Source organism: Drosophila persimilis, unplaced genomic scaffold (assembly GCF_003286085.1).
Source record: "Drosophila persimilis strain 14011-0111.01,24,50 unplaced genomic scaffold, DperRS2 tig00003933-arrow-pilon, whole genome shotgun sequence".
NCBI classification, from domain to species: domain Eukaryota; kingdom Metazoa; phylum Arthropoda; class Insecta; order Diptera; family Drosophilidae; genus Drosophila; species Drosophila persimilis.
Window position 1 is genome coordinate 92,917 of NW_020825706.1, and position 21,785 is coordinate 114,701.

At 41.2% G+C, this 21,785-nt stretch overlaps 3 protein-coding genes across 5 annotated transcripts in view; 2 read left to right on the forward strand and 1 right to left on the reverse strand.

Moving 5' to 3' along the window:
* The window catches only part of LOC6594042 (furin-like protease 1, isoforms 1/1-X/2), an 85,374-nt gene that overhangs the window by 24,603 nt on the left and 38,986 nt on the right, over positions 1-21,785 (forward strand). The gene's annotated exons all lie outside the window — the stretch shown is intronic.
* LOC6594039 (pre-mRNA 3' end processing protein WDR33) lies at positions 17,847-18,742 on the reverse strand. Its single transcript, XM_026994579.1, has one exon. The coding sequence runs from the start codon at positions 18,702-18,704 to the stop codon at positions 17,847-17,849; it is 858 nt and encodes a 285-aa protein (XP_026850380.1). The 5' UTR covers positions 18,705-18,742.
* LOC6594040 (carboxypeptidase N subunit 2) lies at positions 19,301-21,054 on the forward strand. The gene has a single exon (XM_002019611.2). It carries the CDS (start codon positions 19,316-19,318, stop codon positions 20,948-20,950), a length of 1,635 nt encoding a protein of 544 aa, XP_002019647.2. The 5' UTR covers positions 19,301-19,315; the 3' UTR covers positions 20,951-21,054.

The window sequence follows — 21,785 nt, forward strand, 5'->3', positions numbered from 1 at the left end:
CCTTCCGCCCCCGCAAAGGACGAAAATCTGAGGCAACCACAAATCTCAGAGACTATTAAGGCTAGAATAACCAAATTTGGTACACACACTCCTTTAAGATGTCACTATAAAACGTATATCTCAGAATTTCGCCCCACCCCCATCCGCCCCCACAAAGGACGAAAATCTGTTGCATCCACAATATTGCAGATTCGAGAAAACTAAAAACGCAGAATCATAGATAATGACCATATCTATTAGATTGCTGAATCTGGATCAGATCAGATCATTTTTATAGCCAAAAGGAACAAATCAATTTGCAGTGGCTACGCAGCGCCCGACGTCACGCTCAGACTGATTTTCTGTCTCTCTCGCACGCACTCTTTGTCGTGTCGTTTAATATTAGCGTCTGCCGGAGGAGAGCCATACTGACTTAGTATCGGGTATAACCTTAGAGTTGCGGTGTCCGCAGCAACTCACAACGTTCCCCCTCGTTTTTTATCGATATGTTACATTTTGAAGTCCGAATTAAATTGGGCGGGAAACAGCTGTGCTCACCCAGATGTTCTGTTAAGCGCATGTTACAAGCACAGTCTGAGCTGTTACATGCACATTTGTGCTGTTATACGCAAAAATTTAATAATTGCCAACGTTCCGATAACCAAATCGGAATGCGTCCGCTGCTTACACCAAAACGAAATTTGTTGTTGCTGTGGCCAGTTTTTTCCGAGCCAAAATTTAGGTTGGGTTAAAATAAAATTATTTATAAAGAAAGCACAAGTTAAATTACCCTGATATAGGTATCAAGTTTATGTTAATAGATCAATAAGTCATCTATTTTTTTCCTTTTGCAATTAAGGTTCGTTTTGTTGTGTAAAAAGCCGTTTACTTTTCATTTCGTCAACGAAAATGTTTTCGTTTTGAAAACGATGAAATCTTGCGGAATGGGAAAAAGAGAGCCCCAATTTATGTGATTTCAAAAGTAAATCGGAAAACTTTTGTGAGTGTGAAAAACGGAGCCTGGCTGATAATCAAATATCTGAAATATGGTATATTTTCAGTATTTTTTGTTAGATTTTCTTGGTATTTTTATAGTATTTTCGCTAGTATTTTGCTGTTATGTTGTCTTGTATATTTCATTGTTTTTACGTTAATTTTTCTCAAATTTTTCACAATTTTTTTAAATATATTTTTCCGGTATTATCTGAAATTTTTTCAAATGTATTTGGTATTTTTATTATTATTTTTTTGTTGTATTTTGTTGTTATTTTGTGGGTGATATTTTCCAATTTCTGTTTATTTTTGACGTTTATTTTTTTTTGTATTTTCTAAAAATATTTGCTTTTTGTCTAGTATATTTTTGTTATATTTTTTGAACATTTGTTCTGCTATTTTTCCTGTGTTTTTTGTAGTTTTTTCTGATATTTTGTGTTGTCATATTGTCTGGTATATTTTATATATTATTAGCACTTTTTCTGCTATTTTGTAGAATTCTGCTGATATTTGCTAGCAATTTCTGGTATTTTTTTCGTTACCTTTTGGTATTGTTTTTTTTATATCAAACAAATGTACGTGACTGTATTCAAATTCTTCTCAAACTTAATAAAACCAATTAAATAGGCTGTGATTAATGCTCACGTATACTTAACATTTGTTCTACTAAACAGACTATCATTCCACCGCTTATAGGAGTATATATATCCTTCTTCATAATCTAGTTTTTTCTCCGCTGCGGCTGTGGCTGCTGTCAGAGATATTTTCTTTCGGCCAACACCTAAAGCAATCCACGGACAGACACAGCAGACTCGTTAGTCAGTTTAGCATATCATTAGAACACTCAAATGTGAGACTATTAAAACTTTGCCGCACACACACACAGAGAGAGAGAGTCCACAGAGAGATGGTTAGAACTTTCTCGTTATGGAAGAAAGAACTTGACTCCGGAGGGGCGGTGGGTGGTGGGGGGGGGGGGGGGGGGAGGAGAACAAATGTTGATATGGTATAGTCGGAGTAGAGTGCATATTTCTGGACAAAGTTTTTCGTCCTCGCAGGAGCAGGGAAATCAGTGGCTCTCTCAGTTTGCCTTCGCCCCTGCTTTTCCCACTGCTTTTCCCACAGCTTTTCCTGCTGCTGCCGCTCTACTTGTTTGCCTGTCAGTCATTCGAGGTGGAAACATTTTAGGACTGGTGTGGTAGAAGTAGTAAAGTAAAGTCGCCTCGAGTTGCACGGAGGGATACAGGTGTTGCCGCTGGACAAGTTTAATCCGAGAGCACATTTCGACCAATGTACTTTCCAACTGATACTTTTGACACACACTCCACAGCACACCCCGCCACAGCGCGCTATAAACCCACTGCGACTCCTCCTCCTGTTCCTTGGATTTTTCCTCTCCTTTAAATCGTAGAACAGACGCGAACCCGCTAAGTGACTGTCAAGTTATCCTGGCAACGGGAATGGCTAGCACAAATGGAGCTCAAATCGCCTTGTAATGGCATCGTTTGCGATAAAACAAGGCACCCACCAAGAGGTGGGAGCCAGTGGGAGGGGGGCCTAAGAGGAGCACCCAGAGCACAAAGAGCAGCAGAAAGAAGTGGAGTGGAGTCGAGTCGAGTCGAGTCGAGAGGTGGTGTGCCAAAGGTTGCCCTAAGTATGGGATTTACAGATGCTTCAAGTGAACAATACACTGAGAGAAAGCTTTTTATGGCTATGAAAAGCTTAAAAAAAAATAATAATAAAATAAACAAATTTATAAAGAAAAACAAAATGATTATTCAGTTTTAAAAATATTTAAAAAAAACCATGATAATAAAATAAAAAACAATACAAAATTAAATTAAAAATAAATAAATTAAAAAAAGTTATAAAAAAGAGAAAAAGATTATTCAATTTAAAATATATATTTTTGATAGCAAAATATAAAAAAAAATGATAATAAAATAAATCAATATTAAGACAAATTTTTATAAAATAAAAAAATTTTAATAAAAAACAAAATAATAATAAAATAAAAAAAAATAAAAATTAATAAAAATAAAAACAAAATGATAGTTCAATTAAAAAAAAAATGTATATAAAAAAAAAATAAAATAAACAAAATTAAGAAAAAAGCAAAAATATCATAATTACAATAAATAATAAATTAATAAAAAAAAATAACATGGTAAATAAATAACTTTTTGCCGAAATTCCTTTCTTAGTGCTGGACTTCCTTAAAATGCTTCTAAAATCCTTTTTAGAGCCACTTGTGCCTCGACAAAAACGTTCCAAATGTTTTTCTTTGCGTACAAATTCTCTGTTTTGTGATACTTTTAGGCAATCAGATTTGATATAAAGTTGTAGCCTCTATTTTGTGTTCCAAAATCAGAGAAATTCCTACACCTCCTCCTTAAATTCCTCTATTAATTTTCGTTCAGTGTGAGTGCACCGTTCCACAACAGCCTTCACCATTCACCATTCAGCGTTCAGCGTTCACCATTCAATGGAACATTTGAAAGTAAAATGCATCCCAAACAGTTATTTTTGCGGCTGCGAGGGGTTAAGTCTGCCCAGCAGCCAGCCCCCTGATGCTGTCTGAGCCCTAAATGGAAGCTGGCATTTGAGTTTTCAATTGAGGAATGGCACAGGGGCCGCTGAAAGGCGTGGGGCGGGGCGTCGGGGGGAGGAAACCTGAAACTGCGAAAAGAGCTCGACTGTGTGTCGATTTCCATTACACGGAAGGCACACGGCACTCTATTGTTGAATGGAAATCCCTCCACCATTCAGGGGAGGGGGGGACCGAGGCACCTAAGTAGCCGCCTACGTGTCCGTGGAAATTAGTATCATTCCTACGACGGCTTTTCCGGGCGCATCCGAGCGAGGTCTCTGCCATTGAATTAATTGGCAGAAACAAAAGGCGGAAAATTCAATTTATGAAAAGGCAAAAGGACAAAAGTTTTGCAACTATAAAATGGCGAATGGCAAATGGAAAGCGGAAAAGCGGGAAATGGGCAAATGGATGCTGCTGCTGCGACTCCATTCAGCATGAAAGCAGATGGACAGGCGAGAAAGTTAATTGAAAATTAATTTTAAATGGCATTGTTAAAACGGAGCCAAGGATCCGAAAACGAAATGTCGCCACTCGCCCACATTTTGCATAATTAGAAGTGGCTGTAAAACTGTAATGAGTGGGGCGGGGTTTTATTAATTGGCAATAAGGCGAAGACGAAGTAGAGTCTTGGAGATTCTTGGGAGTTTTGTGACCCCAAAAACTTCAACAATTAAAATGTGATATATTGCCAGGAGCCAAAGGATCCATATGCCACTCGACAAACTCCTGTTTTGTCTCGCATATCAAAGGCATTCCTGCTAAGGGTGCAGAAGTTTTTGATGAACCTTTCAATTGATATTAAATGCTTTGGCCAGCGAGAAACTCTCGACCTCTGGACCCCAGGAGAACTCTACACCTTTCGAACTTTGGATCTGGCGACACCCGTCGAACATTTGGAAACATAACTCTCGCAAAAAAGTGTTGACAAACATTCGGCACTTTGCTGTTTTGGGGGCAAATGTTTTCCCATTTCTGTTGCTGATGTTGGAACAAAAACTAAAACCAAACTCTGCGCAAACCCAGTTACAAGTGCAACAACAATTAATAAAAAAAAACATGAAAAGAAAAACTCCCTGCAAGTCCTGTAACTAGGAAAATTGCACGAGCCAGAGACAGAGCCAGAGACAGAGCCAGAGTTGTGTTTGTTTTTCCAACAAAATTCGTTGTGTCAGAAGTTTTAATGAAAACTATGCGCTCTCCCTTCAGATATAACAATATACATATATATCTGCATCTGTATCTGTATCTGTAGTATCTGTGGAGGGGGTATACGAGGCACTTACTTTGCATCAAGTTTTGGCACTGAAATTATGATGATAAAATAGAGACAAACAAAAAGTTTCCTTTTGGTGGATGAGAAATCTCATTAACTTTAATTTTAATTTCATTTGCTTTGCTTTTCCAGCGCTAATCAGTGGAAATGACATGGTGATAAATGGAAAATCTAGTTGGTAGAAAAATCGCCAAGAATTTCAACAAAATGCAGTATTATTCTGATGTTTTTTTCTTGATTTTCTTTAGGTTTTCTTCTGCATTTCTAGGGCTTTTCTTTGGGTTTTTCTCTCGCAGCTGCTGTTTGTCATTTGCTTATCTGGCCGTAGGTTCCTCTTGGTTTCCTTTTGGCTTCCGTATCTGATGGTTCCTGCCGCTGCCGCTGCTGCTGCTCTCCTTCTTCTTTCATCCTTTTGTATAGCGTCATTTACATAACACTCTGGCTACAGCTTTCCTGGAGGCTATCCTTCAGGCCTGCCATCCTTCTGCCCGCCCCTTTGCGTGTGCGTGTGCGTGTGTCCTGTGTTATCTATTGTTGAAGGACTGCTTCCTTCTGCTGCTGCTGCTGCTCCTCCTGCTGCTGGATGGACGCTCGCTGATAAATGTTGGTCCCCCTCCTTCGGCCACTCATCAATTTAATTGGAAAGCAAAAAGAAGAAAGACCTTTACTTTACTTCACTTTACTTTACTTTACTGTTTTTCCCTCAATTGCCTTTCGATTATCATGATTTTTGCTTGCTGCTTTTCTTAAATGAATTCCAGGCTTCCTCCCAATTCAATTATTGATTGATTGATTTTCGTGTCGTGTGTGTGTGTGTGTGTGTGTGTTGGACGGGCCTTTGGCCTTTTAGCCTTCTGGGCCCTGCGGTTGCAATTGCAGTATTCGTGTGTAATTAAAATCAGTGGAGAGACCTCTGGGTTCACTGTCCTTTTGAGAGGACATTCATTTTCGCCTGGAGGTAATCTCCACCTCATGACGGAGGTCAACCGCTGCAGTGGCCCTCATTATTATTATAAAGGCTTCCTGGAAAACCGCCTGGCAACGGGCCGGGCTTTGTCTTAAGCTTAAACTGAAATGTGGGCTATTTTCTTACCTTTCCACCGCCCGGTTTTCCCCACTCTTTCTTTTAAGCCCCAAGAAAATTGTGTACCTTTTGAGAAAGGCTTAATTGGTTAGCCATTTGACAAAATTCTTAGAAGCACGGCTGCTAAGGTGACATATTCCTTGGGAAAAAGAGGAAAAGGTGACATATTCCTTGGGAAAAAGGTGGCATATTTCTTAGAAGAAAAAAAGGAAAAGGTAATTTTATTAATTACAAAAAAGGGTTGCTCGGTTTTTTTTAAGACCTGCTTAGAGGTGTCATTAGGCTTAAGCTGAAAGGAAATGTAAAGGAAAAGCATGGTTTTTTTTAGCCACAGTTTGAGGGTGTATGGTTTTTGTACAGTTTCAGATCAAGTGGAGATTTTTTAAGAGGAGCATTGAGGATGAACATGAGAATTGAGGATACATTTTAAGCATTTACAGTTTTATGAGCATTGAGGATGAACATGAGGCTTGAGGATACATTTTAGGCATTTACAGTTTTATGAGCATTGATGATGAACTTGAGGCTTGAAGATACATTTTAGGCATTTACAGTTGGAGGAGTATTGAGGCTGAACATGAAGATTGAAGATATACATTTTTAGACTGAACAGTTTGAGGACCATTGAGCATGAACATGAGGATTGAGGAAACATTTTAAAGCATTCACCGTTTGAGGAGCATTGAGATGAACATAAGAATTGAGGACAAATTTTAGGTATTAACATTTTGAGAAGCATTGATGACAAACATCAGGATTTTAAGCATTGATGATGATCACGAGTATTGAGGACACACTTTAAGCATTTAAAGTTTTAAGAGCATTGAGGATGAGCATTTCTTGTGCGAGGAAGAAGCCAACATACAGTTTCAGAGCCATGTTACTCCACAATTACTGAAAAACATGCGCTTGCTCTCTACAGTTTTAACAGCCCTGTGCATGACCAAAGTTTAAGGGGAACACGGTATGGGCTATAGTTTGAAATGCATTAAGGGGGTTCCATAATTTCAAGAGGGCTATAGTTCGAGGAGCTTTGTTTTCATTCCCAGATAAGTGGAAATAAAGCCCCGCTTACAGTTTTAGTAGCACTTGTAGACTAAATTTGGCTACAAACTACAGGAAATGTTCCACAAGCCACTGGCATTCTCCGTAAGAACTCGCAAAACTTGATCAGCAACGACTGTCACTTCACCTGCCACCCTGCCACCTTGCCCCAGCTCTTGCCACCTTTAACCCTGCAGTTGGCGCACCACTGTATCAACTTTTAAGCTCAACAAACAGTTTAACAAGCACCGAATGACTCTCTCGCGCTCAAACTTTAAACACACGTAGAGTTGACAAATTTTGCAAATATTTTTCTGCACTTTTGGTGCATGTCGACGCGAGAAACTTTTGGCCGACCCAAACACAAAAGTTAAATACATGCACAGACACTGCCATGTGTGGGTGTGTGGGTGTATGGGTGTATCGGTGTGGTGCTTGCGTGTCCTTTGTTCTCTTTCCTTGTCTCGTGTTCTCGTGGTGTCTGCAGAGGCGGATATCGTTGATAAATTTTAAGTCAAAAACTCGGAAAATATTTATGACTTAACTTTTTGTTTAGTAACAAAAGCAAACACGCACACACGCACGCAGATAAACACCCACGCACACACACACACACACACATGCAAAGGCATTTATCTTTCTGGCGAATCTCCGCCGTACACTCTTCCCCCTCTGCCCATCTTCTTCTGTCAGAATTGTCACAGAACTTGGGGGCGATGCTGCTATGCAAATAGCAGGAAAACTGTATGTGGATTTTCCCAGCGCAGAACTTTAATCACATGACATGGAGAATACCACTCGCAACGCAAAAGTTTACATCATTTTCTGCTGCTGCTGCTGCTGTTGCTGCTGCTGCTGCTGCTGCTGGGTGTGCCATTGATCCTTGAAGGGAAAGTTGTTCCGTGCACTGCCTGCAGGCGGCAGGACCAAAAGGAGGCTGAAAGAAGCACCCAGCCTCGCCCCGTTCCTAATTGAATATGTAAACCCCCGAAATGCGATTGAGTGTGAAATGAGTGTGGGCCCAAAAGTAGACCCAAAGTAACTCTGAGTTTCCCTGGAATTCCAATCTACAAGTACGACTATCCATGGGCATCTACATACACACATGCACACGTATCCTTGCAGGCAGAAAGTTTTCCTCTTCGCTTTTTTTTTACTGCCGACAAGAAGACAACCAATTGAACCAGACAAGTTTTTGATACCCCGCTATTTGGGGCGGCTAGACCAGGGGTATATCCGTTTTTCAAAAGGATTATAGACTTTGATCTGGGGAGAAGAGGTATCTGTGAGACCTGGGCCTATGGTCTGAGATTTTAAATGTAATCTTTGCTTATGGAAAACCAGGAAAATCCTATGTGAAAGATAGGATTTCTTTCGTAACTTTGGAAGAAGTTGGGAAGAAGTCTACTATTTCCAAGTTATGGTACCAAAATGTTCTACAATACTTTATAAATGCAATACCTACAAAAACACCAAAAATCATTAAGTTTTGATGATTATAGCACAAAAAAAATTGTATAAATCGCCAATGAAGGATCATAAATATGGAGAAATCCCAACAATCGCTTAAGGAAACCCAAATATTTATAATCTATCTATCTAGATCCTCAGAACATTCTCAAAATTTGATAATTTTTAGACTCGAAAAAAATAAAGGAAATAAAAAAATAATTAATTAATAATTCATAAAAATAATAAACAAAAATTAAAATAGTACAAAATATTTAAGATAATAATATCATGAATAAAATAATAGAAAATAATATAATAAAATAATAAATAATATATAATATAATATAATATATATTATAATAATATATATCATATAATATAATAAATACTTTCCCAGTCGCGGCTCTCCTTCTCACTCTCTCTCTTCCTCTAGATGGGGCCTTCGTTCCCATCGTTTCACAAATTTATTCCTTGAACACTTTGCCTTTGTAATACAGGGCATCTTTTAGTCCTAACCCCCCTTTGAAGCCTTTATCCTTGCATTCGTTTTGGTCTGCCTTCGATTGAAATTAAGTTTCCGTAGTTTTGTGTGCCGCAAATGAATCAATGATTGAGCCCAAAGAGTGAGTGGCGGCGGAATGGAATGAATGGTTCGAATGCGAAACTTTTCTGCATTTGCCAACACTGCGGAAAAGTTCTAGCTTCTGTATAGAGCTAGTGCCATTAGAGGAGCTAATAAATATTTCCCCAATTCATGGGAAAGTTTTCCGTGTGTGTGTGTGGCACCCAGAAAAAAAAGAAGCAAAATTTACACACCCAATCGATTCAATTTCCCGTGAAAAGTGTAAGGCCATAGAAATTACAATACTCCACAGAGGAGGACATTGTCTGCAGGATCTCCCTACTACCTTCTGCTGCAGCTGGTGGCCCCAGATTTGCCTCTGGCTTGGCCCCTGCTCTGCCTCAGGCTTGGCCCTCTGTGACTCTTTCGTGACTCTTCTGTGACTCCTCTCTTGCCTCTAGGTGTCCCCTCTGTGGCTCCTCTCTTGCCTCTGGCTGCCCCCTCCGTGACTCCTCTCTTGCCTCTGGCTTTCTCCCCCCCTAACGCCACTCCCTGCCTCTTTCTTACCTTCTAAAAGGTGCCTCCTCAATTAACTTGGCCCATGTTCTTTGCCTCGGCCCTGTTCCCACAACTTCCTGCACTTGTGGCCAGGAGAAATAAAATTTTAACAGCTTCGCTTCTGACACCTGACCTCGGACCTCGGACAAAGATGCTGTCGAGGGCGAAGAAGAAGATGCTTGAAGGCCTTGCTGCTGCTGATGAAGATGATGATTGGTCTGGTCTGGTCTGGTGTTTGCTCTCCTGAGAGCAGGCTGTAAAATTAATTAGCTAAATTTATGGGACAGCTGCGTAAAGAAGATCCTATCCTATTCCGTTGCCGTGCTAATTTATGATTGAAATGGATGTCAGGTGGCGGCTCCTTCCTTCCTTCCTTTGCAGCAATTATTCCTTGAAATATTGCTGGATTTCTTTGCAGAAATATATGCTCCATCGCTCCTTTGCATTTTTCTCTTTGAGTTTTTTTTTTTGTAAATATTTTTTAATGCATATTTTTGAGCGTTTTTCGCTTAACAGGGAAATCCGCCAAAAACGAAGAGGAAAATGCGTAAGAAAGTTTTCTAGCCCCCAGCTTTTCTTTTCCCCTCGAGTATTTTTCTTCTTTCTTTCTTTTGTTAACGCCCAATCGCATCGTGTTTACTTGGCTTATCTTTTGGGATGCTGACAGTTTTTTTTTGCGCTTGAGAAAATATTTTGTAAAATGGGACAGAACCTAAAGTAAACGGGCGTTGGTTTAAGGGCCACGCCCCTTAGACTTAGGCTTGTGAAAATGTGTTGCCTGCCTTTTGGAGTCTCTACCGAAAATCATTAGAAAAACGCGTTTAAGCTTTTGTCTGTTGCTCGGACACGCCCTTTGGCTTTTCTCAATGATCTGTCGCGCTTCCTCCTCCTCTTCCTCTGCCTCTTCCTCCCTTTTGGCGGTACAGAGAAATTGCCGTCCGGCCTCAGTCAAGTGGAAAATTGCTAATGGCCGAAGGAGAAAAACCAAAATACAAAAAAAAGAAGCTAAAACTTTGACTTTCTGGTAAATGGTCGCTGCCTGTGATTTTAATTAAAAGTCAGCGACCAAAAGTCGCAGCACCAGGAGCAACAAAAGGACTTCCCTTACGAGTCCCTTCTAATTGCCCTTCGAGTAAAACAAAAACAAAAAAAAGTGTAAAAATAAAAGCAAAACTCGTCGTAAATTTATACATTGCTCAATCAAGTGGAACGATTGTGTATTGCAGAGGAAAAAGCCATACAGAAAGAGAAGGCAACAACCCCAGCAATGGAGAGAGAGGGGGAGAGGCAGAGGGACGAAATCACGGCAAATATTTCTCTTGCATAAATATTGAACATTTTTTACACTCTTTGGTTATTGTATTTTTGGTCCCCTCTTCGTTTTCCCCTTGCTTCACGCTCCTCGCCATGCGATTGTATATTTTGCTTAGTCAAACAAATCGTTAACAATTGCACTTTGGGGTTGAGGGTTGAGGGTCGTAGGTCAAATCAAATCAACACTTTCCACTTGATTAGTCCAATATGGAAATTTGATATTTCCCAGGAATATTCCCCAATTTGAGGGACAGTTTTTGAGGCCAATTACAGAGAGATATTTGGAGCGGCAAAAAATATATATATTTGGGGCAGCACGAAATATTTTTCGAGTGGAGTTTTGATTGGTTTTTTAAGGTTTTTTTTTTATTGAAAGTTTTGTAGGGGAAAAGGGAACAGTCTTTAATGGTATACAAAAATAAAATGATTTTGAAATGTGTAGAATAATTTAATATCTATTTAAAAATTATCATAAAAGGTGAATAAGTAATTTTAAAAAATTTAAAACCGAATTTTAGATATAAAAAATATATTTTTTCTACAAAAAAATATTTTGGAGGCCCAAAATATATTTATATTAATTTTTATATATTTTTTGTACCATTCTTTCATATATTATTCCTGCGTATACTTGATAAAACCCCAACCAACCAGAAACTAAGTATACGCAGTGTTAAACCAATAAACTCGCTTGAAATGCTGATATTTATTTTATTTGAATTGCATTTCGCAGGCTAAAATGTTTTGTGCAACATTTACCTCCGCATTCCACAAAATGCACCATAAATTATGCCTATCCTTCCATTCGGCCATCCATCGCATCCACATGCCAAAAGACAATTTGAGTTATTAGACCCCCACATGCAGCCATGGGATGCAGATGCATCATATATCATGGTTGGAAAATAGATTGGCATTTTAATTGCTGTCCAATTTCAACGTTCAAGTGCCCGCCGCTTAGCCAAGGACTGCCCGGAGGCGGGGCTTGCGATTGATGGAGAGATGGCAATTGAACTCTAAAGGAAATTAAGTGAAACTCTTCTCTAGAGCTCGAGTTATAAATTATACAACAATTCAATGTCTATTGTGCCTCTTAATGGGTAATGGAAATTCGGTGTACTTTTGATACTTAATTGACGGATTTCTCGGTACTCTCGGTGCGCCAATATTGTTAGAGTTTTTTCTACTCTTTCTAGATAGAATTTTGGCTACATTTTTAATTAACTAGACGAAAGGATTTGCTGATGCCAAAGCAGGAGGCGAATGGCAGAGCCTATAAATCTGCCAGCAGTTTATTCCTTTGTGTTGCCTTTCTCTCTCTCTCTCTCTCTCAACGCTTTGTCCTTGTCATGATTTGGCATGCATTCAAAAAAAAAAAAAGAAAAAGAAAAGTTTTTCCAACGATACAAAAGCCCGTTTCTGACATTGAAAAAAGTGGAGGGACACAGACGCAGACGCACCCAAACGGATGGCAATCAACGGCTGCAATTATGTATTTGTATACGCCAGAGTATGTGTTGGAATGTGTATCTGTGTGTGTCCCTGTGCGTCCCTGTGCAGCCCTGTGTGTGTTGTATTGAACTTGCCGGCTGACCTTAGCCTGCTTTCAGCACTCTGGGCTTATAGCGTACTTGCTTAGTCATTTTGGCACTAGAAAAATGGCAAAAAAAAATATAGGAAAATTCGTAACGAATCATGGAATACACTTTTTTTGTTTAAAGGCTATAAAATGTAGTCCTTTGATGCAGAAACCCCAAAAAAGAGAGGCGCATTCCTAAAAGTGAGAGTTTGGTGAGGCTAAAAGCACATATAGGTTTATGTGGGATATATATAGGGATATATATTAAGTCTGGAGTTAATCTGAATCAAAAATATATATACTTTACAGCATCGAAACGGCTTAAATCCCTTTCAAAGGTCCACATCCCAAACGCTCTACTAAAAAAATCTATGCGAAAATGTGTTGCATATTTTTAGGCTGCCCTTACAACACTTTCTCCCTCTATTGCTCTCTCTCTCTCTCTCTCTGGCTGTCCCTGTCTCTATGTCTCGTTCATGGCCACACATGCCACAACCACATTGGCATCAGCTTCAACATCATCGTCGCGCGTTCAACGTCAAGTGGCCCACTCGGCATTCCCCACTTGAAGCGTAATGAAAGCATTTTTGCCACTAACACATGTACTAGAGCCCTTGGAAAGACATCGAAAGAGATGGAAAGATAGTTTGAGAGGGAGAGAGACGAGACGAGAGGGACGGGACAAGGCACTTGCCTAACTTTTAGTGTAGTGCGACATCAGATTGACACTTGTCGAAATCATTTTTTGTGTCTCTCCCACCGAAGGGGCATTTTTTGTGCCCTCACAGGGCAGACATTAGATAAAAGAGCAAGCCTGAAATTAAGTCTAATCTCTGTTCTTTATGTACTGCACTCTCCTAGTGCCCAAAAGGATTCGCACAGATTTGTAATTCCATTAAGATTTCTGTCTCATTGCACAGAAAGTCAAGTTCCTCCACCTGGCTGCCGAGAGAACAATAAAACACATTAACACCTATTAGGGGGCCGGTTGCAAAGGGAAGGAGTGTGTTTGGGTGTGGGTGTGTGTGTGTGGCAGTGGGCGTGGCATTGTGTGAATGGGAACATAAATAAAAGCGACTGTCTGCCAAGTTATGAATAATAATGACAATAGAGAGAGAGAGAGAGAACGAAAGCTAAACTGCTTTGTGTACGAGTATATGTCCTGATTATGTGTGTCTGCGTATCTGTGTGAATGTGTAATGGTAATTAAGCTTTTGGCCTTTTAGAACCCAGGCAGAGGCAGCCCCAACAACATGGCTCCCCTCTGGGCCATTTTTATGGTCATTTGTGCAATGGAATGGAAAAGGAATGGAGGAAACAGGGCAAGAAAAAACGAGAGAGCAACTAGAAGCGAAAGAAATTACAGACAAATGAGATACTCTGCGAAAATTAACAAATTATAGAGTTATAGGGCTTTAAAAACCAACTCTTTTGCGCTCAGTATCTCCGAAAGTGAGTCTGCAATGTTCAACTGGTTTTTTAGGGGTTTCTAGTATTTTTGTTGTATTTCTCAAGTGTTTTTTGGAGTGTTATAAGAGCTGCCACAGTTGCACAGTATTTTTCCTACACTTCAATTTTTATAATTATTTCGTAATTTCATGAGTATTATTCCAATATGTTTTTTTGGTATATTCCAGTATTTTCTGCATTTTTAGTATTTTCTAGTATTTTTCTGGTATTTTCTAGTATTCTTTGTGATATTATTCTAGTATGATTTCCTAGTATTTTTTTTATTTTGCTAGTATGGTTTTCTAGTATTTTTCTGGTATATCACCAGAATTTATTGCAGTATTTTTGTAGCATGATTTTGGTATGGTTTTCTAATAATTTTCTGGTATTATTGTAATTTATTTTTGGTATTATTCTAGTATTTTTTCTTTGATTTCAAGCGAAAGAGATACCCATAGCTTTCCACAAACCCAATGCACCCTTTTGTGCCTAACAATTACCAGGGTATACAAAATAGATTCTCGGCCAGACACCACAGGAAACAGAACACATCGCTGGCGGGGGGGGACGAGGCCATAACATGGTCTCAGATAAGAACCGGCCAAAGGATGAACCTTCCTCCAGGTGTACTGTACACATGTGTGTGTGTGTGTGTGTGTGCGTGTTTGTATACAAATCTCTGCGCTAATTAAAAGTCATTAGAGGGGGCTGGTGGTGCCGGTATAATTGCATCTAAATGAAATGGCAGACTAAAGGAGAATCCTTCGGTTCCCTCCGGTTGCCCGGGGATAAATCAGTTAGAGCTTTAAGCCCAGATCCCCCAGATGATTATGTTAACGTTATCTAATTACATTTTTCCCTTTTTATTTACAGGTAAGCAACACTCGCCGTGAAACATGAAGCTACCCGTCCGGGGCCGGTAAATATTTTCAGGAATTAAGAGGAGGCCTTTTAATGGAACCCCTTGTTTTGGGTGGGGGTGGGGAGGGAAAGTTCAAAGGCGAATGAATATTTCACCGACTCACTTTCATTTAGCACTTGGCCAATGTCCTGTCGTGTGCGGTTTCCATGAAATATGGATTGGTATTACCTACGAAATGCAAATGCCGAAAAATGAATGAATAATGAAACATCGAGTGCTTCGAAGTGTTTTGTGCCCTACCCGAAAGTCCTTCAAAGATTCAATTGGAGATGGCGATGGCGATGGCGATGGGCTGCTCAGTTTTCTTCTTCATAAATTTTCAGCTGTTTCTCGGCTCATGAAATATGCAAGTGGCAAAGCTGGGCATGAAAATGCCAGAGCTTCCGTTGCAAGTCCTCTCTCACTCCCCGTCCCTGCCCCTGTCCCTGTCCCTGTCCTTTTTTTTATCCTATTATCTCTGTACAAGTTTTCCTTATTTTTTTCTCTCTTGCTGGCTCTCGCCGGGTGTGCTCCTCCTACTGGGAGGCTGCTGTTTTGTTTAAATTGTCAGTTTGAACGCAAAACGCCGTAGTTCCGGCCAGTGTTCATTTCGCTGACTTGAACCTCCTGTCGTGTCCTGTCCTGTCCTGCAAATTACAGCCAGAGAACTTTTGTTCTTCCTTCCATTGGATGGAGGGATGGAGCAGCTCCCTCGCTGCGATATTTTATTCTTCCTGTTCATATTCTCTGGCAAATATTTCTCTGCAGATATTTTTTTTAATAAATATATTTTTTATACACCCCAGGGAGTGGAGATTTGCCTGTGGATAAAGTTGAAGCTGCTCTTATCGATATAATTAAACGAAAGTGTTTGCTCTTTGGCTTTGGTATTTTATTGGTATTTCTTGCGATGTTTCCGATGGGTATTCTTGAATCTTTTCAAGCTCTTGCCTCCCAAGTAATTTCCCTCAAAGACCTGCCTCTCATTATGCATAATGCCACGTGGCTGCCTCATTATGGACCACATCAAAGTGCTGCCAGAGAAGATACCTTTCGTATCTTGCCCGAAAAACACACACACTTTATTATTTATTGCCATAATCATTTTAATGGCAGCAGGCAGAGCGGCGGGCAAACGCGATAATCATGTTTATTAACATTTTAACTTAATTCAGCGGGCGGTACTCCTTTCCAGGGGATATACGAAAGGTATCCTAATCATCAGTCAGCCGGAAGTCGGCAGGTGTTTGTCATGACACTCAGGAATGGAGGCAGGATTTTCTTTCACTCATTTGATTAGCTTCTTTACTCTGGAGGGGTTTTTTCTTAATCATTTTCTCCATACCAAAAGGAGATATATTTTTTCACTGGCTGCCTCCCCCGGCGATCCATCATGCGGTGGAACTGCTCTCTTCCTGCCCCTGCCACTGAAAGCATTTTCATTTAATTGAAACAAATGCGTGCTGCGTATCAATTGAGGCAAGAGGCGAACCCAAGCCCAAGCCCAAAGCCCAAAGCCCACATACTCGCGTACTCGTACTAAAATAAATATGTGTCTCTAAGCAATAAAAACTAAATGACAACAAATTCAAACAAAGCCAAAAAATAAAACAGGGGCGGCCTGACACCATTCCTCTGGCCGAGGAGGAGGGCAAACATTATGTCAGGTGCCGCTTTGGAGCTCTGTGTCCGCCAATTGAGTGGCCCGTCAATGGGGGCCACCCCCTAGATCTGTGTGGTGGTGTCAAAGTGATATTAAAATCCATGTAAATTACACACAATCATCATAACGCTCCTCTCCTCGTGTGTGTGTGTGTGTGTGTCACTGAGTGTGCCATAAAATGACACCAAACACGAGCATATGGATCGACTTTTTATGGGTGCAGACCATTTGACAGACTCGTTACAGCTACAGACACAGTCACAGATACAGATACGAGCCACAGATACAGATACGAGCTGCAGATAATATCTGCAACGTGCTTTTGGGTCTTTGTTTTAAAAGTGCAGCTGTACTCATGGGATATTTGATGGATATAATTTTTTGTGGTTACTATATATAGTGGGAGGTGTTATATTTACGAGATATATATATGGGAGATACGAGAAAAGATACTTTTTATAGTTTCAAATATCTTTTTCTCTCTAATAAAGGATTAGGAAGAATTTTAACATGTATTTTGTAGATATTATAGCTTCAGACGCAAAAGGATTGTATCTATATCTATTTGTATCTGTGTATTTGTATCTATATTCTATAAAAAGATATTGCGCTATGTTTTGTGACTATTATATATGTGGAAGGTGTTATATTACACTTACTTAGAGGAGAATTCGATAGAAGATACGAGAAAAGATACTTTTTATAGTTTCCAATATCTTTTGCTTTCTAATAAAGGCTTAAGAAGACATTGAAGACCTATTCTGAAGTATTTATAGCTTCAGAAGCACAAGGATTGTATCTATATCTATTTGTATCTGTGTATTTGTATCTATATTCTATAAAAAGATATTGCGCTATGTTTTGTGACTACTATATATGTGGAAGGTGTTATATTACACTTACTTAGAGGAGAATTCGATAGAAGATACGAGAAAAGATACTTTTTATAGTTTCCAATATCTTTTGCTCTCTAATAAAGGTTTAAGAAGACATTGAAGACCCTTTCTGAAGTATTTATAGCTTCAGAAGCACAAGGATTGTATCTTTATCTATTTGTATCTGCGTTTTTGTATCTATCTTCTATAGAAAGTTATGCTATTGCCTTAAGATCTGTTCTCTGAAGATTTTATCCATCCAAACAGTGTATTTTTGTATAAGAAAATTGCTGGATAATAAAGGCATCAAGCCTGGGTTTTTTTGAACAGCGGCTTCCACCTAAAAATTCAACCAACCGAGGGGCGCTGCTGCACGTAATTTGGCCTCTTCAACGAGGAATGGTCTAGGGAGCTAAATATTCTTGAAATTCATGGAAAATCTCACATTTCCCCAATCTTAAATATAAATAAAAAATGTTTCCTTACATTTATGTCAATATTTTCATCATTTATTTCGTGTTGTTGCCTTAACTTTGATAACCATTCGAAAAGTGTTCAGAATATTGCGGCTTGTTATTATTATTATGATTGCTGCTCGACTGCGTGTACCAAATGCTCTGCGGGGTATTGTGGGAGGGCTTCTGGGGCTGAGATTCGCCCGGAGGGCCTCGGTGACCACGAGGACCCGTGGGTCCGGCCGGGCCACGCATGCCGGGCGGGCCAGGCGGCCCCGGGGGACCGGGTGGCCCGGGCACTGGAATGGGAATGTAGGCAGTGGGACCCAAAGGTTCCTCCTTCTCGGCAGCAGAATCGCCACCCGAAGAGGGATTCAGGAGATTCAGGTTGGGCCAATTGAAGCCCGATTGTCCCTGGAGATTGAACCCAAGCTGGACCCGTGGCACCATCACATAGGACAGACCCGGATTGATGCGGTTTGCGTTCTGATTCTGGATGCCATTGCCGTTGCGATTGGTGACGATCGAGGGGCCATAGGCCACCGGATAGGCGGCCACTTGGGGCACCACATACTTGACATTCTGATCGTTGACCAGCGGCATGGAATTGGAGTACAGATAGTCGGGGACCTTGCGACTGTCTTTCTCTGCCTCGGTTTCGGCTTCGATGATTTGTGGTTCCTGGAAGGTGACTTCTTCGTCGTCCGATCGCTTGATGGGCTCTCCCTGCGAGGAGAAGATCACAATCTGTGGCTCCTCCAAGGCACTGCGACCAGAGCCATGGACCCGACGCAGACCCGAGAGACGGGCATCGATCAGGGCACAGGAGAGGCACAAAAGAACTGGAAAAAGAAGCGATTTTATTTGTATATCTTTTGGGAGTGGCTTGGTTGGCGTTTTCTTACCGAATATTTGCACACTTGGCTTCATGTTGGACAACTGTTTGGGTTCTCTGGGTGTGTGGTCTGTTTTATACCCAAAAAATACCAAAAGATAAGATCTGCCAGAAGAGTGGAGCCGGAGTTCTGGGAATGTGTTGCCGCGAGGTTCAATCAACTTTTGGCCATCTTTGGGCCATCAATTTTATGTCTCTCCTAAAAGTGGGTCAACATTTGGAACCTGTTCTAATGGAAGGGCTCTACTTATCCGAAGATCTTCAATCATTACTCAAAAACCCAGAGAACTTCTCTGGGGAGCACCCTGCTCTCTCCCTATCATCTATTGCTGATCTTTTTTCGCAGAATTGTTGTGATTTCCCCCTCCCTCCGTTTTTTTTTTTTTTTGGCATTTCCTACTTTAAAAAACATTCATTTTCATCAGTCAGCCAAAAATAAAGGCAGAAAAAATGCCTTGCGGCAGTGGGAAATCACGAATGAAATTGAAAGTTCAAACCATAGCCAACCAAGTATTGTTTTTGTTGCTGTGTCCCGTCTCTTAATTGAATTAAATCGAAAAACAAAAATTAGTTGCAGAAGCGAACCCCCTTTTTTGTTGCTTTCGAATTGAAAGCAGCAGTAGCAGCAGCCCGCATCCGAGGAGGCATGCCACCGAACGGTAGCGGCACTCAAACAGCAAAACATTATCGCAATGGGGTCGACCACTGCGACAGTTGTCTGATCCACGGAACAGTTGTGCCACTTGCGCCGTGGCGAGCGCGTCGTTGGGCGCTCACCAACGCCAACCCCGAAAGAAAACCCCAAAAGCAGGTGTCCTGTCCGTTCATCTCGCGTGTGTGTGTGTGTGCCATGTGGCTGTCGCTGTCGCTGTCGCTGCTGCTGTCGCTTGTGGTGGCCTGGTGGCTGCCACTGGCGGCCCCCGAGCCTGCCTCGCCATCGGGGGCCACGGGGGGACAGCTGCGTCGCCTGTGGCTGCAGGATCACTGCCATGCGGGCATCTGCACGAACGTGCAGATCGGGCGCAGTGATTATGTGATTCTGTCGCAGGCCCCGATCCCCAATCAACTGATGCTGACGTTCATCAACTCGAGCATCGCCAAGATACCGCATCTGCTGTTCGACACGTTTCCGGATCTGCAGATGCTCCGCATGGAGAACTGCTCGCTGGAGACATTCGAGAAGCCGCAGTTCGAGGGCGCCAGCAACCTGATGAGCCTCTTTCTGGGCCTCAATCGTCTCAAGGATATACCCAAGAATATATTCCTGGGAGCGGATAACCTGGCCACGCTCCATCTCCATGGGAACCAGCTGAAGCATCTGTCGAACCACAGTCTCCATGCCCTGAAGGAGCTGAAGGAGCTCTCCCTGGCAGACAACATCATCGAGCAGCTGCCCCTGGGGCTCTTTGGGGGAATGCGAAAGCTGATGGACCTCAATCTGGCTGGGAATCGGTTGGCGGCCCTCCCTCGTGGCATCTTTGACAAGAACTTGAATCTAACGCGAATCAATCTGGCTCGCAATCGTTTCACGGCCTTCGAATCGGAGCTGCTGAAGCTGCAGCCGCGTCTGTCGCTCCTCGACATCTCCGGGAACATCATCCAAGAGTTGACGCTGAACTTCAGTCTCCTGGAGCTGGCCGTGGCCCACAGCTGCGATCTGAGGCGACTGACGGTCTATGGGATAGTGCGAGAGCTCGATTTGCACAACAATTCGCTGCGAGAACTGCCCCACATACCGCAGGCCGTCAACGTCACGAGCTTGGATTTGTCGCAGAATCCCCTGGGGAATCTTCAGGGGAATCCCCTGAGGCGCTTCACGGCCCTGCTGCGCCTCAATCTGTCGACCACCAATGCCCATGAGCTGCCCGAGGGTCTCCTCAAGAAGCAGACGAGTCTCCAGATGCTGGACATATCAGGCAATTCGATGTACTCGCTGAAGATCACACTCTTCGATAGTCTGAAGGCCCTGCAGTATTTCTACTTTCAGCAGAACAACTGGAACTGCGATTTCCTGCAGCTCTTGATGAGTTCCTTTGTCAAGCGCAAGGATCTCTCCTTCATGGAGGACATCACGGCCCCCGAGCTGGTCGACGATTATGTGGACGGCATTGCCTGTTGGTACGAGAGCGATAAAACCTCCAAAAAGTGCGATGCCAGCAGCTCCGATGCCGCCCTGGAGCTCTCTGTAGTACGGAATGAGATCAAGGCCTTCACGGAGGTGGTCGAAAAGAAGTTCATCAAGGTCTATCGAATGTTGGAGGAGATGAAAATGAAGCTATAACCAAATCTATAAACTATCTATCGAATATTTAATCCCCCAAACCAAGTATCTAATCCAGTATTTAATCGCATTATCCAACATAAATTTATTTGACACAACGACAAGCAATGACATGGCTATTTTTAAGGATTATTGTTACACACACACATATTTATTCAATAATAAAGTTCTTCTTACGGGAAAATCTAGGGAAAACAAAACAAACAAAAAGTGAAGAAGGGTTTTTTTGAAAATATACCAAAAAAAATACCCTTTCCCCCAAGTGGCTATTTAATCCCCTCCATCGTTATGTTAAATCCCATATCCCATATTAAATCATTTATCCCAAAAAAGCCCGTCCTTTTTTTCTATTCTAACATGGATGCCCCTATGGTGAAAATTCCTTTATGGATAACCATATTAAAACAGTTTATCAGGCGATAAAATCCCATGGATGCCACCACAGAAATTTGCAAAAATTCCACAAATATTACACTCTTCTTTAACGCTCAATTTAATGCCATAAATATTTTATGCAAAACACGAGGCAAGCCCGTAACAGCGTAAAAAACCCGAACAGAATGGCAAAAAATATTTATGGCATAACAAAAATATAAATATATTTTTTTTTTTAAATATGAAAATTATCAGCGTAATCGGAAATAAAAATAAAAAGAGGGAGCGAGAGATGATACAGACAGAGACACTTAAAAACCGACAAAACTTAATTAAATGCAGACACACACAAAGAGAGTGGGAGAGGGACAGGGAGAGGTATAAACACAAAGTATGGAATGGCGATGAAGGGTCGAAGTGTGGATACCCTTTCAGAGAGGTATAGGCTTTTGTTCGTAAG